Source organism: Trichosurus vulpecula, chromosome 5 (assembly GCF_011100635.1).
Source record: "Trichosurus vulpecula isolate mTriVul1 chromosome 5, mTriVul1.pri, whole genome shotgun sequence".
Taxonomy (NCBI): Eukaryota; Metazoa; Chordata; class Mammalia; order Diprotodontia; family Phalangeridae; genus Trichosurus; species Trichosurus vulpecula.
Genome location: NC_050577.1, coordinates 272,192,562 through 272,207,039, shown reverse-complemented (window position 1 = coordinate 272,207,039; position 14,478 = coordinate 272,192,562). Strand labels below are relative to the sequence as shown.

The following is a 14,478-nucleotide window of genomic DNA, read 5'->3' as shown; positions in this document are numbered from 1 at the left end:
CCCACACCCACGCTCACCCACACCATTGCCCAGGGCAGGGCATTGAACATGGGAAAGAAGTGCTGGGTGTGGGTGGTATGTAGCAACAACAATAACAACCCCAACCTCTATATATTTTCAAGGTGTTGGAAGCACTTTCCACACAACACCTTGTAAGGGAAGTTGTGCAGATACGTGGTCTAGGTTCAGAGAAGGGAGGAGGGAAAGAATAAGCATTTATTAAGCATCTGCTGCATGCCGGTCACCATGCTAAGCACTTTTCTCATTTCATCTTCACAACAATTTTAAAAGATAGAGGCTATTATTATCCCCATTTTACAGTTTAGGAAACTGAGGCAAACATCAGTGAATTGACTTGCTCAGGGTCACGCTAGAAAGTGTTTCGGGCTGGATTTGAACTCATGTTTTCCTGATGCCAGGCTCCACTGTCTGTGCTCTATGGCACCTCCTAGCTGCCAAGAAGGAAAATGACCTACTAAGTCACACAGCTAGGAAGTATCAGAGCCAGGATTCAAACCCATGTCTTTTGACTCCATGTCCAATACTCTCTAACTTATTATTTGTCTTTCATTCTTGAAGAGGACCAATGACATCATGATGTTTTTCACTATTGGTCCCATTATAGTTCGCATATTCAGACACATCTTCCTTTCTGGGAGAAAGAAGAAATGCTATGATAAAGTGTGAAAACCCAATGAGATAATTCATAGAATGTATTACTGGAAAGGATTTTTAGAGATCATTGAATTCAGCCTCTTCCCCCATTTTACAGATGAGGAAGCTGAGACCCAGAGAAATTAAATGATTTGCCTAGAATCACACAGGTCATAAAAAGCAGATACAACACTGGAATCCAGGACTTTGGGCTCAAAATCTATTCATTGTTAAGTTGTAGAGTACTTTGAAGCCATTTTGTGAAGGTGAGGGAGCAGCGAGCCAGAGCTGGAGCTCCAGGACATCATGATGTTGGGGTCAAAGTATAATGTGTTTGATTGTGGCTAATCAGTCCAATATGAGATCAGAAGGCTCTGTGACAGGTCAAGCACAATGACCTTGAAAAGTCCCTGTGATGCTACAGCCTCCCCTGGGAAAACTACAATAGAGGAGAAGGAAGCTGGAAGGACATCATGAAAACTAGAACTGAAATGTCTTAAACAATGCAGTTTATTGAGGAGGAATAACAGCACGTTTCCCCTAGGCCAGTATCATTCAACAGGAAATCAAAGCATCCGGATAAAGTAGAGACCAAAGGATCCCCCAAGAGTTAGAGTCACTAGGTTGAGGTTCTTCCATAGGACACAGGGCCTTCTGGGACAGGCCCTAGACATTTCCCAAGGGCCTCATATCCCAGGCATAGGCCCAACTGATACTTTCCAACACATTGCAAATCTTCTAACTTCCATGGCTGTGGTCTCAACAGCTGAAGGATGCCAGGGCGAGGGGTAGAAGCAAGAAAAGGACTGGAAGCTATGTAGGGGTGAGGATAGCATAATGCAGAGTTTGGTTAGCCTGAGCTTGTAAGGGGCACAGATAAGCAGAATTGGGCTTTTGATGGTTTATTCATGTGTAGTTTAAAATTTGTTGTTGGACCTCTGGCTCCGGGTAGAGCTCTGTGAGACTTGGATAGAGCTGCTACCACCCCCACTGAGAACCCCAGAGCCTCCAGATTGGCTAGAGTACCCACCTCCAACACTACAGCTCCCGCCAGAGCTCAAGCCTCCACTGGAACTGCCACCATGGCCCCCACTGCCCATTCCCTTGTTGCCTATCCCCCCACTACCATAACTGCCCCCGCTGCCCATCCCCTTGTTGCCCGTCCCCCCACGGCCATAACTGCCCCCACTGGTGCTACTTCGGCCACGTCCATCAGCTCCTCCTCCCATGGAGACGCCACTACTGCTGCTGCTGCTATGGACCATTTCTAAAGGAAAAATACACATACATACAAGATCAGGAACCTGGTCATGGCTTTCCACTAACCTCCTCAATCACTCATCTACACACACACACACACACACACACACACACACACACACACACACACACCAGAGCTATAACTAGAAATCTTGGTGCTGAGAGCAAGCAGCCCTTAAATCAATTTTACAATTTATGGTGTGAAAATAATCCAAGTAACTTAAGATAAATTCAATTGAGTGGAAGAGGACTTAGTCATGTTACTGCCTTTTACCTGCTGAAGACATTCATGTATTAAATTTCCACACTCCCCAAATGTAGATGCCCTGGGTCAAAGTCCTGATCACCTTGTCCTAGTTATGGATCTGCCCTAAAACAATCCCTCTAGTTTCAAATTCACTATGTGATCTTGGGAGGTTAATTCTATTTCTTTATACCTCATGTATAAAATGAGGACTTGGACTAGAAGGTTTCTAACTCTAACACTGCAAGAGTCATCAATACCCACATTTCATCTTGTAGGCACTACACCAATAGATGCCCTGGAAACTTCTATGACAGATAGTTGAATGTCATGTTAGACACGGTATCAAAATTTCTAATCAGACATGGGTTGGAGTAGGTGGCTTCCAAATCGGAGACTCTAGGATTATATAGTGGAAAGCACACCAGACTTGGAGGCAACAGACCTGGGTTCAAATCCTGGCTTTGTTACTAACTAGTTAAATGACCTTGAGCAAATAATTTGTATCTCTGGATCTCAGTTTCCTTATCTGTAAAATGAAGCAGTTGGAATGGGGGTGGATGGGGTGGGAGGGAGGGAGGGAGGGAATTTGGAACTCAAAGTTTTAAAAACAAATGTTAAAATTGTTTTTACATGCAACTGGGAAATGAGACATACGGGCAATGGGGTAGAGAAATCTATCTTGCCCTACAAGAAAATAGAGGGGAGCAGGGATAAGAGAAGGGGGGTAATAGAAGGGAGGGCATATTGTGGAAAGGAGTAATCAGAATACATGCCATCTTGGGTGGGGGGAAGGGAGAGATAGGGAGAAAATTTGGAACTCAAAATCTTATGAAAGTGAGTGTTGAAAACTAAAAATAAATTAATTAATAGAAAAAGTGAAGCAGTTGGACTAAATGATCTATAATATCCTGCAGCTCTGGGACCATATGTTTTTTTGGGAAAGAAAAAATACAGATTCCAGGAAATGTATTGGAGGGCACTTGTATCTGTAGTCTACACAGTGACTGCTGAGCCCTGATCTCTCAGGGAAGAGAGTGGGCAGCCATGTCAAGCCCAGGAAAAGGGAGGAGGCCAACCATTCCTGTTGCCGTAGCTTGTGGGTCACTGCCAACACCAAATCTGGCTTGGCTCTCCATAGTTCTGACCACAGTCTCTTTTGTCTTCTTGTCCTTCCCAAGTTATAGTTTAAGAATCAACATCCTAACACTTTCCCTTTCCCAAAGGAACTCCCCAAAGAAGTTGGGGAATTCCCCAAAGTAACAAACCAATACTTACCAATGCTCACAGTGTTCGGGCACTCTCCAGACATCCTGTCAAAGAAAAACCTCCAGCTGTACATTACTGATCCCAAGCTTGGATTTTTCCTTATGTCTCCCCTGGGCCATCTTTGGTTCAATGAAGACCTTTCCCTAAATGTCACCTTCCTTCTGGCTGAATTAGTTAAGGCCTAAATTCTCTACCTTCCCATGACTCCCTTCTTTCTTAGGAAGAAGGAATTCTACATAGACTAGAAGAACCCTTCTGTAGGCAGAATTAGATCTCCCTTTCCATAAATGTTCTCAGAGCAGCACAGAGCAACCTCTCTTGGGACTATGCTTGGTGCTTCTGAGTCCTTAAAAATAGAATGTTCTTTCTGGTCTTCTAGCCTAATTCTTCCCCCTGGAGTTTTTGAGTTGTTTAGCCTCAAGAGGAGGAAACAAGAAAAACAGCCTTCAGATATTAGAAGGCCTGTGACATGGAAAAAGGATTAAATTTATACTACTTTACTCCCCAGAAGAATAAAGATCAGTGGAGGGAAATTGCACACAGAGGCTGATATGAAATTAATGACAATTGGAACTGTCAAAAAATTGGAATAGCTGACTCAAGGTGTAGCGAGTTTCCTGTCACTGGAGGTTAATAAGAGGAGGTAAGATGTCTTTTTGACAGGGATGTTGTTTAAGGGACTCGTGTCTTGGGTAGGAGGTTGGTCTAGATGGTACTCTAAATGCATGCCAAAATTCACCGTCTCCTCTACCCCCAATTCCCGCAAACTCAAGGACTTAAAAATCTCCTTCTGGCCCATCTCTCCTGGGACCAAGTCAGGCTCCACTTCTAACTGTGACCCCACCTGCATTCCTCTCCCTCCAGCAGCTTCCTGTAGGTGGCAATCTCCATGTCCAGGGCTAGTTTGACTGTCATGAGCTCCTGATAATCGCGAAGTAGTCGGGCCAGGTCATCCTTGGCCTGCTGCAGGGCAGCCTTTAGTTCCACCACCTTGGCATTGGCATCTTTGAGAGCCATCTCCCCACGCTGCTCAGCATCGGCAATAGCTGCTTGAAGGTTGGCGTTCTGATTGGGAAAGCACGGGAATGGCAGTGAGGGAGTAAAGGACAGAGAAGGAAAATAATGACGTCAGCAGCATCCCATTCTCAGATGGATACTTCTCACGTCTGGAAAAGGATGACTGGAGAGTGACCAGTTTATGTTTATATGTCCATTTATGGTTTACAAAGCACAGTCCTCATAGCAGCTCTGTGAAGTAAATAGTGAATATATATATATATACATATATATATATAGAAGTAAATGAGAAGTAAATCTTATTCTTCCTATTTTCCATCTATATTTTCCATATTACTAATTAACATCAGATCTATTGATCCTAGGGTATAATATTCTTTCTACCACTGAAAGGCTGTCTCTGTCAAGAAGCTTGCCTGGATTAATGAAAAAAATGACTGAAAGTTTCTTCCCAGCCTCCACCCACCTACCTAATCCAGTAGCTGTCCCCCCCAACACACATACGTGCATCTCGGCTTTGCTATCGAAATGTCTGTGTGATTGTTTATATGTTGGTGATGTTTCTGACATTAGCCCGCTTCAGGCTTCCATAGGGCAAGGCCTGAGTGTGGTCACTGTCCTGGTGAAGCTCCCAGGACAGGATCACACACAATTGGATGGGTGGTGGAGGGGCACTGATCAATAAATCAGTCAGTAAGCATTTATTGAATCCTTATGAACCAAGAGCTTCCCACACAGATAATTAGGCCTTGCATTTTCACTTTTGATAACCATGTTTTATGCTTTAAGCTTAAGCCATAATAATAACTATTACTATAAGAGTTGACACCGAAAGTTTACAAAGTTTTTTACATACATTAACTCATTTGGATCTTCCCATTTTAAAGATGAGGAAAACGAGGCTCAGAGAAGAGAAATAATTTGCTCAGAGTCACACAGTGTCAGAGGCTAGACTTGAACCTGAGTCTAGACCCCAAGTCTAGCCTCAATCGCCTCTCCCTCCACGGACCCACCTGCTTCTTGACATTCTCAATTTCAGCTCGAAGCCTCTGGATCATCCTGTTGAGCTCAGAGATCTCACTCTTGATGTTTTTCAGGTCATCCCCATGCCTGCCAGCTGTGTTTTCCAGCTCTCCCAGCTAATAGTCAGAAAATAAATGCATAGTCAGAGCACCAGAAGGAATCTTAGAGGTCTTCTAGTCTAATCCTCATTCCCATTCTACAGATACAGAAACTGAGGCCTAAAGAGGGGAGGTGACTTGCCAAAGTTCCATAGCACCCCTTGAAACCCATGCACCCTTGCTCTCACAACAATTTATCATTGCCACTTTTTGAAGGACAGCACCACAATCTGACGGTTCCAGAACCCAGAACCTGACTCAATTTCAGGTTGATGCAACCACCCAAGATGGGGGATTTCTGACTATTCTGGTGTGACCAACCGGGGAGAATCTATGTGGAGCTCTTTGGGCCAACAGAGAAGGTCTATGTTCACCCCATTTCCCCTGGCTGCATAATAGAGAGGGCATTTTGTATTCTGCACCAAGAGCAGACGCTAAGGGAAGTGTGCTTGGGATTCCATAAGGACTTGGGCTGGACCACTTTTTTGTGATGAACCTCTTTGGCAGTCTGGGGAAGCCCCCCCCCTTCTCAGACTAATTCTTTTAAGTGTATAAAATAAAATATAGAGGATTATGGAAACCAATTATAATGAAATAGTTTTTAAAACATGTTTAGAGAAAGAAGGAAGAGGGAAAAAGAAGGAGGAGGAGGAGGAGGAGGAGAGAGAGAGAGAGAGAGAGATTGATTCATGGACCTCAGATTAAGATCTCCTGGGTTAGAGAGAAGGTTTCTGTTTTCTACTTAGCAATGATCAGGAAAAGAATTCCATGATAGCTAGAGTAGGCAACTGAGAGGAATGGTAAAACCTTTCCCCCTAAGAGATTATGAAAAATAACTCCAACTCTCATTAATAAAACTTCAGGTTTGCAAATCACTTTCCTTGCCCTATAAGGAAGGTCACACAAGTATTAATCTCCCCATTTGGAAGATGGAGAATCGGCCTCAGAGAGATGGGGGCTATCCATGGTAACACAACTAGAAAGTGGCTAACCTGGAGTTCAAACCCAGGTTTTCTGACTCTCAGAAAGAATATATGAGCTCTAATATATGGTAAGCCTGGACTGTCAGAAGCAGGAGTCTGCTCTTAACAATTCCTTGCCCCAGCTCTAGTGTCCTAGGACCCAGTAAGTTTTCCCAAACTAATGAACCAGCATGACTTACTTTACTCTGGTACAGGGCCACAGTCTCAGCTTTGCTCCTCTGGGCGATCTCTTCATATTGTGCTTGGACTTCAGCAATGATGCTATCCAGGTCCAGGCATCGGTTGTTGTCCATGGACAGGACCACAGAGGTGTCGCTGGTGTCTGACTGCATCTGGGACAGCTCCTGCAAACCCACACAGATACACTCACTCTCAGGCATGGTCTATGGGCACTGAAAACCATCAGAGGAGGGGGAGGAGAAGAAGAAGGAGGAGGAGGAGGAGAACGAGGAGGAGGAGGGAAGAAAAGCTCACTAAGGTTGGTCATCGTTGGCTTAGGAGAACAGATTCGAGCAGGATTCTTGAGATGGAGTCTCTCTGAAAGAAGAAGCCAGAAGGCAAGTAGGTAACAAGGATAGGAAGGGAGGAGAGAACTCACTGCATCGTACAAGGCCTTTAGGAAGTTAATCTCATCCAGCAGGTTGTTGTCTCTGGCCTCCAGCTCCACTTTGTTCATGTAGGCAGCATCTACATCCTGTCAAAGAATTCAGTTGGTCTGAATTGTGCTCTGGGTGACCCACCACGTAGGGAATGAGAGGTTCAGAGAGAAGAGGATTGCAGATCCAGTGCCAGAAGGACCCCTAGAGTCCAAATCCAGCCCCAGACACTCACGAGCTGTTTGACTCTGGGCAAGTCACTTACCTCTGTTTGCCTAGTTTTCTCATCTGTAAAATAAGCTGGAAAAGGAAAAGGCAAACTACTCCAAACCCCTGTGCTAAGGAAACCCCGAATGGAATCACGAAGAGTCAGACGTGGCTAATTGACTAAACAACAACGAATCTCGAAGCCCTTTCCACACATCTCGCGTGATCTTCACAACAACCCCCACTCTACGGATGAGGAAACTGAGGCTCAGAGATTAAGTGGTTGCCCAGCTGTCCTTTATATCAAAATTAATCCCTCCTGACTCCGTATCTAGGCTCTGACTACATCATGCTGCTTCTCCAAGAATGGTACAGTGGCCTTTAAAGCCGAGTGAGGAATCACGTCCTGGGGAGTTTAAGATGAACTAAAAGCAATTTTAACTCTCCAAGGGAGGCTGTCCTTCAGACTGTTGCAGTCCTTTAAACTCACAGACCAAGACAAGAACATTGACAATCAGTAATAATACTGCTACTAATCTCTCCCATTTCTCTAGCACCCAAGATTTACAAAGTACTTTCCTTACTACGATCCAGTAGGAAAGGAAGTACAAGTAATGGTATTTTTTTAGATAAATAAACTGAGTTTCAGGTGAAGTAACATACTCATAGTTATACAGCTAGTAAACATCAGACTTTTTCTCTTCGCCCATTTTGCTGGCATAACTTAAAACCCAATCATATCTGAAAATTCAATAAAGCCACCAGGGAGGGATAACCCGGAGAGGAAGCTTGGTACTTCATTCGTTTTTCCCAAGGGATGGAGAGAGTAAAGAAATAGCTTTACCCTAAATACTGGACACTCTACCTTATGGTAGGGCCTTTTCAGGAGGACTCCTACCTGCCCAGGAAGCAAATATCTCCCCAGATCCTGATTCCTCACAAATGTTTCCCCAGCTCTCCAGATTCAAAGTGAGACGTGGAATGATGATAAGGTATAAAGCAGAGCTTCTTAACCTAGAGCCCACAAACTTTTTTTTAAATATTTGGATAATGTGTTGCAATAGAATTTGTTTTCCTTATATTCATACGCTTTTTTAAAAAAAATCCATGCATTTAAAAGAACTATTCTGAGGAGTCCATAGGATTCACCTCACTGGGGCCCATCACACATACACGCGCACGCGCACGCGCGCACACACACGCAAGCTAAGAACCCCCGGTATAGAGGAAAGAACCCCAGGGCGAAACCTGGAAGACTTGGTTTCTAGTATCCACTTTGCTAGTTATTAACCATGTGACCTTAGGTAAGTCACTTCATCTCTGGCCCTCAGTTACTTCATCGATAGGTTGAAGGGATTGGACTAGCTAGATGAATCCTGCATTCCCTTCCAGCTATAACATTGCAAGAGTCTGATATCTACTAATGTTTCTTCCTGTCTTTCCAATTCCAAAGTTCCTCTCCCTCCACCTCCCAGGCACACACACCACTGTGAGGTCCCCAGGGACAGGGAGTGGAAGTGGGGAACCTCACCTTCTTAAGAATCACAAAGTCATTCTCAGCAGCAGTGCGTTTGTTGATTTCATCTTCATACCTGTGGAGAAAAAAGACATTTCAAGTCGAACTTTCCTGGAACCCTGAGTTGGTCCTCATAATGATCAGGAAAACCAGGCTGACCCACAGCACCTGGTCTCTACTTACAAGAAATGGGGTTTGGGTTGGACTAAAGGAAAAATATCCAAATGGTGATGAATTAACTATTGCACACTCTCCTAAAGTCTTCCTCTCCAAAGAAATCTTTCCTGGATTGATCAGCAAAGAACTCTATGTCGCCTGGAATTAATATCACTTCCCTATCCTGTACTTCCCTTCTTTTTTTCCTCCCAAATTAGGTTTACCCTAATTTGCTTACCCTGAGCTCACCCTATGTGATATTAATACTTTCATGTCCAGTCTATGCCTGTTGTTTTTATTTTGTCATTCAGTTCAATTCCATCTTTCTAGCTGTCTTTTCCCCGAGAATAGAGACTACATAAGTGTATCCTCTCTATCTCTCCACATTTTGATAGGAAAGTTTTTTGAAAGGTTACATCCTTCTACCAGCTGCAGTGTAAATCATACTGACCAGGGACCCTACCTACTTATGTATCCAAGGCCAGAAAGAACCATGGGAGCATTAAACCAATACAGGCATCCAGTATTCTGATCATAGACCACTCAAGAGCTGTAGGCATGGGAGATGAGGATAAATACAAAATTTAGGGAAAGATGAGGCCTTGAGAGAACAAAATACACGCAAAGCCTAGGAAAGCCTCCTGGATTAGGAGTTATTTAAAAGATGAGGATTAGGAGTTATTCAAATGATGAGAAAGAAATTGCCTTATAGACAGGTGATGGGGGTGGAGGGAAGGATGGAAGGGGAGATTGGTTGGAGAAAACATTGGATAGAAAGTCAGAAGGGACTATTTAGGAGTCCGCTCACCTCAGTCTAGAGGAGAGAAAGCAGACTCAGAGAGGAGGATATCACAGAGCCAGGAATTAGCAAAACAGGACCAACCCCCAGGTCTTCCCTGAGTCTCAGTCCAGAGCTCTACCTGCTTTACCACAGTATCTTCACTTTAAATCCAAGGGAAGCCATTGTGGGAGGCAGGATGGTCATATTGGGATCCTTCCAAAGAGTATAGGACACAGGGCAGAGCACCTAAGACTCAGGCCAAAGCCAGGACTAGAACTCTGACCACCTGACCTTCAGTCTAGTATCTTTTCCTCCACACAAAGGGCAAGTCACTAATTTCTCAGGGCCTCAGTTTCTCTCATCTGTAAAATGAGGGAGTTGGATGACATACCCTCTAATGTCCCTTCTGGATCTAAATCTATGACCCACCCACCCAGATGTCTGCTAAGCTACAGCTGAGAATGAAACTCACTTCTTCTTGAAGTCCTCAACCAGCTCCTCCATGCTGCACAACTCCCCATTCAGCTTGTTTTTCTCATTAACCAGCCCATCCAGGTGGGACCTGAGGCTGCTGATGTAATTCTCAAAGAAGGGATCCAGGTTCTGGGTGTTGGAGCTAGAGGCGGAGCCGTGGTCCTGCAGCAGCTGCCACTTGGTCTCTAGGACTTGGTTCTGTTGTTCCAGGAACCGGACCTGTGGACCAAAAAGGAGAGACTGTCAGTATCCTCCTGGACTCTTTCAGCGCACTACTGGCCAAGATCCATCCCCCAGAAAACTCGGTGATTTGTTACTATAGTCCAAGGAGTCGGAAGACCTAGGGTCCAGTCCTGGCTTGACCAGGTACCTTATAAGTGTCTAACTTCAGTCATTTAATTACACTGAGCCTCAGTCTTCTCATCAGTAAAACGGGGATAATCATACTGGAACTAATGAATATGCCAACTATTGCAGAATCAAATGAGGAAACAAATATAAAAGTACTTTGTAACCAAAATACAACTCAATGACTATGAGAGGTGTATATTATATTATATTATATTATATTATATTATATTATATTATATTATATTATATTATATTATATTATATTATATTACATTACATTACATTGTATTGTATTGTATCGTATTGTATTGTATTATAGTATAGTATAGTATATTGCATTATGTTGTATTGCATTGCATTGGGTTATGTTATGTAATACTGTATCATATTATACTATACTCTACTATATTATATTACAGTATAGTATATTTATTATATTATGCTATACTATGTTATATTATGCTATACTATACTCTATCATATTATACTATGCTATATTCTATCATACTACGCTACTGTGCTATCTTATGTTATAACATTTTAATATTATATCATATTTATTATGTTGCATGCCATATGAAACACATCATATTAAGGAAATGGTAAACTGCTCCAGCATCTTTGCCGATAAAATCCCAACAAACCCTTAGCAGTCTCTTCCGCAAATGTGAACGATGCCTGCTCTTAACAGCTCCTCCCGCCCCCCCGCTCTAGGTTTAGATAAATATATGTGAATACACTGAAGAAGCATTTACGGTGTGCATTCTTCTGAGCAGAATAAGCTAGCCCGTGCCTTACGGAAGATCAAACACAGTGCCTCCCAGTACGATTGAAGGGATGCTGAGAAGACCCTACACCCTCAAATTGTTTCCCCGTTCCTATGTAAGGTCTTACCAATAGAGAGTGAAACCTTTGTCCTAAAGCAATCCTCTCCCTTCAGCTATCTTGTACACTAACATCAGGTTGTCCTCCCGGGAAGAGGGGAGTGGGAGGGAACAAGCATTTATGAAGCACCTACTATGTGCCAGGTAGAATGCTAAGCACTTTTTGAATATTATCTCACTTGATCCTCACAACAACCCTGGGAGGCGGGTGCGCTACTATTATCCCAATTTTACAGTCGAGAAAACTGAGGCAGACAGAGGTTAAGTGACTTGCCCAGGGTCGCACAGCCAGTAAGTATCTTGGGCTGGATTTGAACTCAGGTCTTCCTGATTTCAGGTCCAGCACTGTATCTACTATCCTACCTAGCTGTGCAAGAATGGGTTTTTCCAGGCAACCTGAGAAAGAGGTAACAAAAAAGACAGAAATATCTGAATATTAGAGCCAGAAAGCAATTTAGAGTCCAGCCAATCAGTCCATTTTATAGAGATGGAAAGTGACCATCCAGAAATTGGCCCAAGAACACAGATTTTATTAGTGCTAAATCTAGAATTCTCTCTACTCCTCCTTGAAGCAGAGATTGCCAAATGAGGTTTGGGATTTGGTTTGGGTGTTTTATGGGGAAGAAGAGGAGAGACGAGTAGGAAATGAGAACAAATTTCTACTTGACAGTCATGCCTGAGGCCAGCTCTACTAAATTGCATGTGCCCCCTAAAGGTTTTTCTATCCCTCTTTTTACTTTATCATCATAACAGTGATGGCTCACATTTCTATACATTTTGAAGTTCTATCTCATTTGATATACTCATAAAAAACCCTTATAAGGTAGGCAGTACAAGTATTATTCGTGCCCATTTTGCAGATGACAAACTGAGGCTCAGAGAGATAAAGTGACTTTCAGAAGGTCACAGGGCCAGTTGTCTGAGAGCCGGGTTTCAAACGGCATAATGCTACTTGGGGGCACTAGGCATTTCTCCCCAGCTGTATACTAATAAGCCCTCCTTCCTCAGCCCGAGGAATAAATGTGTGGCCAACACAGCTTCCAATAATTAGTAAATTTGTTATCTGCTTGATCATTTACCTCAAAATTACAGAAACAACCACATTTTTATCAGACTTCCCAAATCATTTCTCTTTGGCCTTGGAGATTTTTTTTTCCTCCTCAAATGTGCCAGGAATTTGGGTCACTATCAACCCTTCACAACAAATAGTGGTGTTGGCCAGTGAGAACTTGTCTTCGAAGGAATTCTACTGGAAAAAAAAAGTTTGCTCTTTGAGTCAAAAAAAATCTGGGTTTAAGTTCCACCCCTAATACCTCTTAGCCCAGAGACCCTGGGTAAGTCACTAAGTCTCTGAGCCTCAGTCTCCTCACCTGTAAAAGTTAAATAATCCTTTGCATTACCTTTTTTTGTACAAGACTTGTGAAGAAGCGCTTTGTAGATGGCAAAGGATTCTAGAAATAGGGGCCATTACTGTCTATCTATCTTTGCCATCGTGGTCCCAGCTCTACCTCTTTCTCTTCCCATAGCCTAGGGACAGAAAGCATCACCTCTCTGGCTGAGGCAAAGACCAGTTTTAACAGAGTTGTTCTTTCTCTTCCTAAGCTGACTAGATCACATCTACCTGAGCATAGACAGGAAAACTAAAGAGCTTTAGTCTCAAAGACCTTCTTCTCCCCAAGGAAACCTGCTGAGCTGAGCCGGTACTATGGACAAAGGATGTGAGCCGAGTGGCCGTGTTAATGAGGAAAACAAAATTTGCCACTGATGGGAGTTATGTGTTCACTGAGAAATTCCTGGAAGTTGCAGCTAAGCTAAGTTAGTTTGCTTTCTCAAGATAGCCATAGAATAATAAAATTTTCCAGTTGGATAGGACCTTAGCAATTTTCTAGGCAAATTACCACATTTTACACATGAAGTGACTGAGGCAAGCAAAAGTCAGGGATCTTTAGATCTGGGCCCTTTAGATCCAAATGGATCCTGATCCTTTCGATCTGGAAGGGACCTTAGAAGTCCTCGGGTCCAACAGTTTCATCTTACAGATGAGGAGTTGAAGCACAGAAGTGACTGACCTGACCACTACATAGATGGTAGATAACAGAGCCAACATTTGAACCTGCCTCCTGAGTCCAAGTCAAGCACATTTTACATCATAGAACACAATCTGCGCAGACGCTGTGGTACCAGGTTTCCTTGTTACCCCATTATTTCGGGTTGACTCACCTTGTCAATAAAGGCAGCAAATTTGTTGTTGAGGGTTTTGATTTGCTCCTTCTCCTGGGTCTTCACCTGCCCAATTTGGGGGTCAATCTCCACATTGAGGGGCTTTAGGAGACTCTGGTTGACAGTCACTTCATGGATGCCACCAGGGAAACCACCAGGACCACTGGAGCCACCAAAACCACCAGGGCCACCAAAGCCACCAGGGCCACCAAACCCACCAACTCCTCCTCCAAAGCCACCAGCTCCCCCTCTAAAACCACCAGCTCCCCCTCCAAAGCCACCAGCTCCCCCTCCAAAGCCACCAGCTCCCCCTCTAAAACCACCAGCTCCCCCTCCAAAGCTACCAGCTCCCCCTCCAAAGCCACCAGCTCCAAACCCACTCCCCCCAAAGCCGCAACTTCGGCCACCACCAAAGCCCCCAGCCTGGTAGCTACCCCCAGCTACACTATACGAGATCTTCTTGTTCCCCCCAAGGGAGTACAGGCTTCTGCTGCCAAAACCCAAGCCCCTCATGGCACAGGCTGAGGAGCCACCACTGCCACCACCTCCTCCACATCGGGAGGCGGATGTCGACTTGCCAGAGCTGATTCGGCTCTTGCTGGAGACCACAGCAGATCGGCCGCTGAATCCCTGGCGCTGCCCTCCGCTGGAAGTCCTACAAGATTGTTGGCTATAACTGACTTGGCGGCTCATGGTGATATACTCCAAAAGAAAGATGAACTTGGAGCACTGGGAGGAGGAAAGC

General features: G+C 44.0%; 1 protein-coding gene across 1 annotated transcript; it reads right to left on the bottom strand.

Annotated features, from left to right (window-relative positions):
- Positions 1-1,571: 1,571 nt before the first annotated feature.
- LOC118851323 (keratin, type II cytoskeletal 3-like) lies at positions 1,572-14,426 on the bottom strand. The gene is made up of 9 exons (XM_036760776.1): positions 13,734-14,426; positions 10,277-10,497; positions 8,883-8,943; positions 7,147-7,242; positions 6,728-6,892; positions 5,458-5,583; positions 4,272-4,492; positions 3,437-3,471; positions 1,572-1,921 (listed from the first exon to the last, which is right to left on the bottom strand). The coding sequence occupies exons 1-9, from the start codon at positions 14,424-14,426 to the stop codon at positions 1,572-1,574; spliced, it is 1,968 nt and encodes a 655-aa protein (XP_036616671.1).
- Positions 14,427-14,478: the final 52 nt, after the last annotated feature.

What these genes read in the sequence shown, in the direction of transcription:
- LOC118851323 (XM_036760776.1), bottom strand. Translation starts at nt 14,426, where the DNA reads ATGAGCCGCCAAGTCAGTTATAGCCAACAATCTTGTAGGACTTCCAGC. An exon ending in ACTTTGTGATTCTTAAGAAG is followed by an intron (nt 7,243 to 8,882) that starts GTGAGGTTCCCC and finishes ATTCTTTGACAG; the next exon opens with GATGTAGATGCTGCCTACAT. An exon ending in CTGGAGGGAGAGGAATGCAG is followed by an intron (nt 3,472 to 4,271) that starts GTGGGGTCACAG and finishes TTTCTTTGACAG; the next exon opens with GATGTCTGGAGAGTGCCCGA.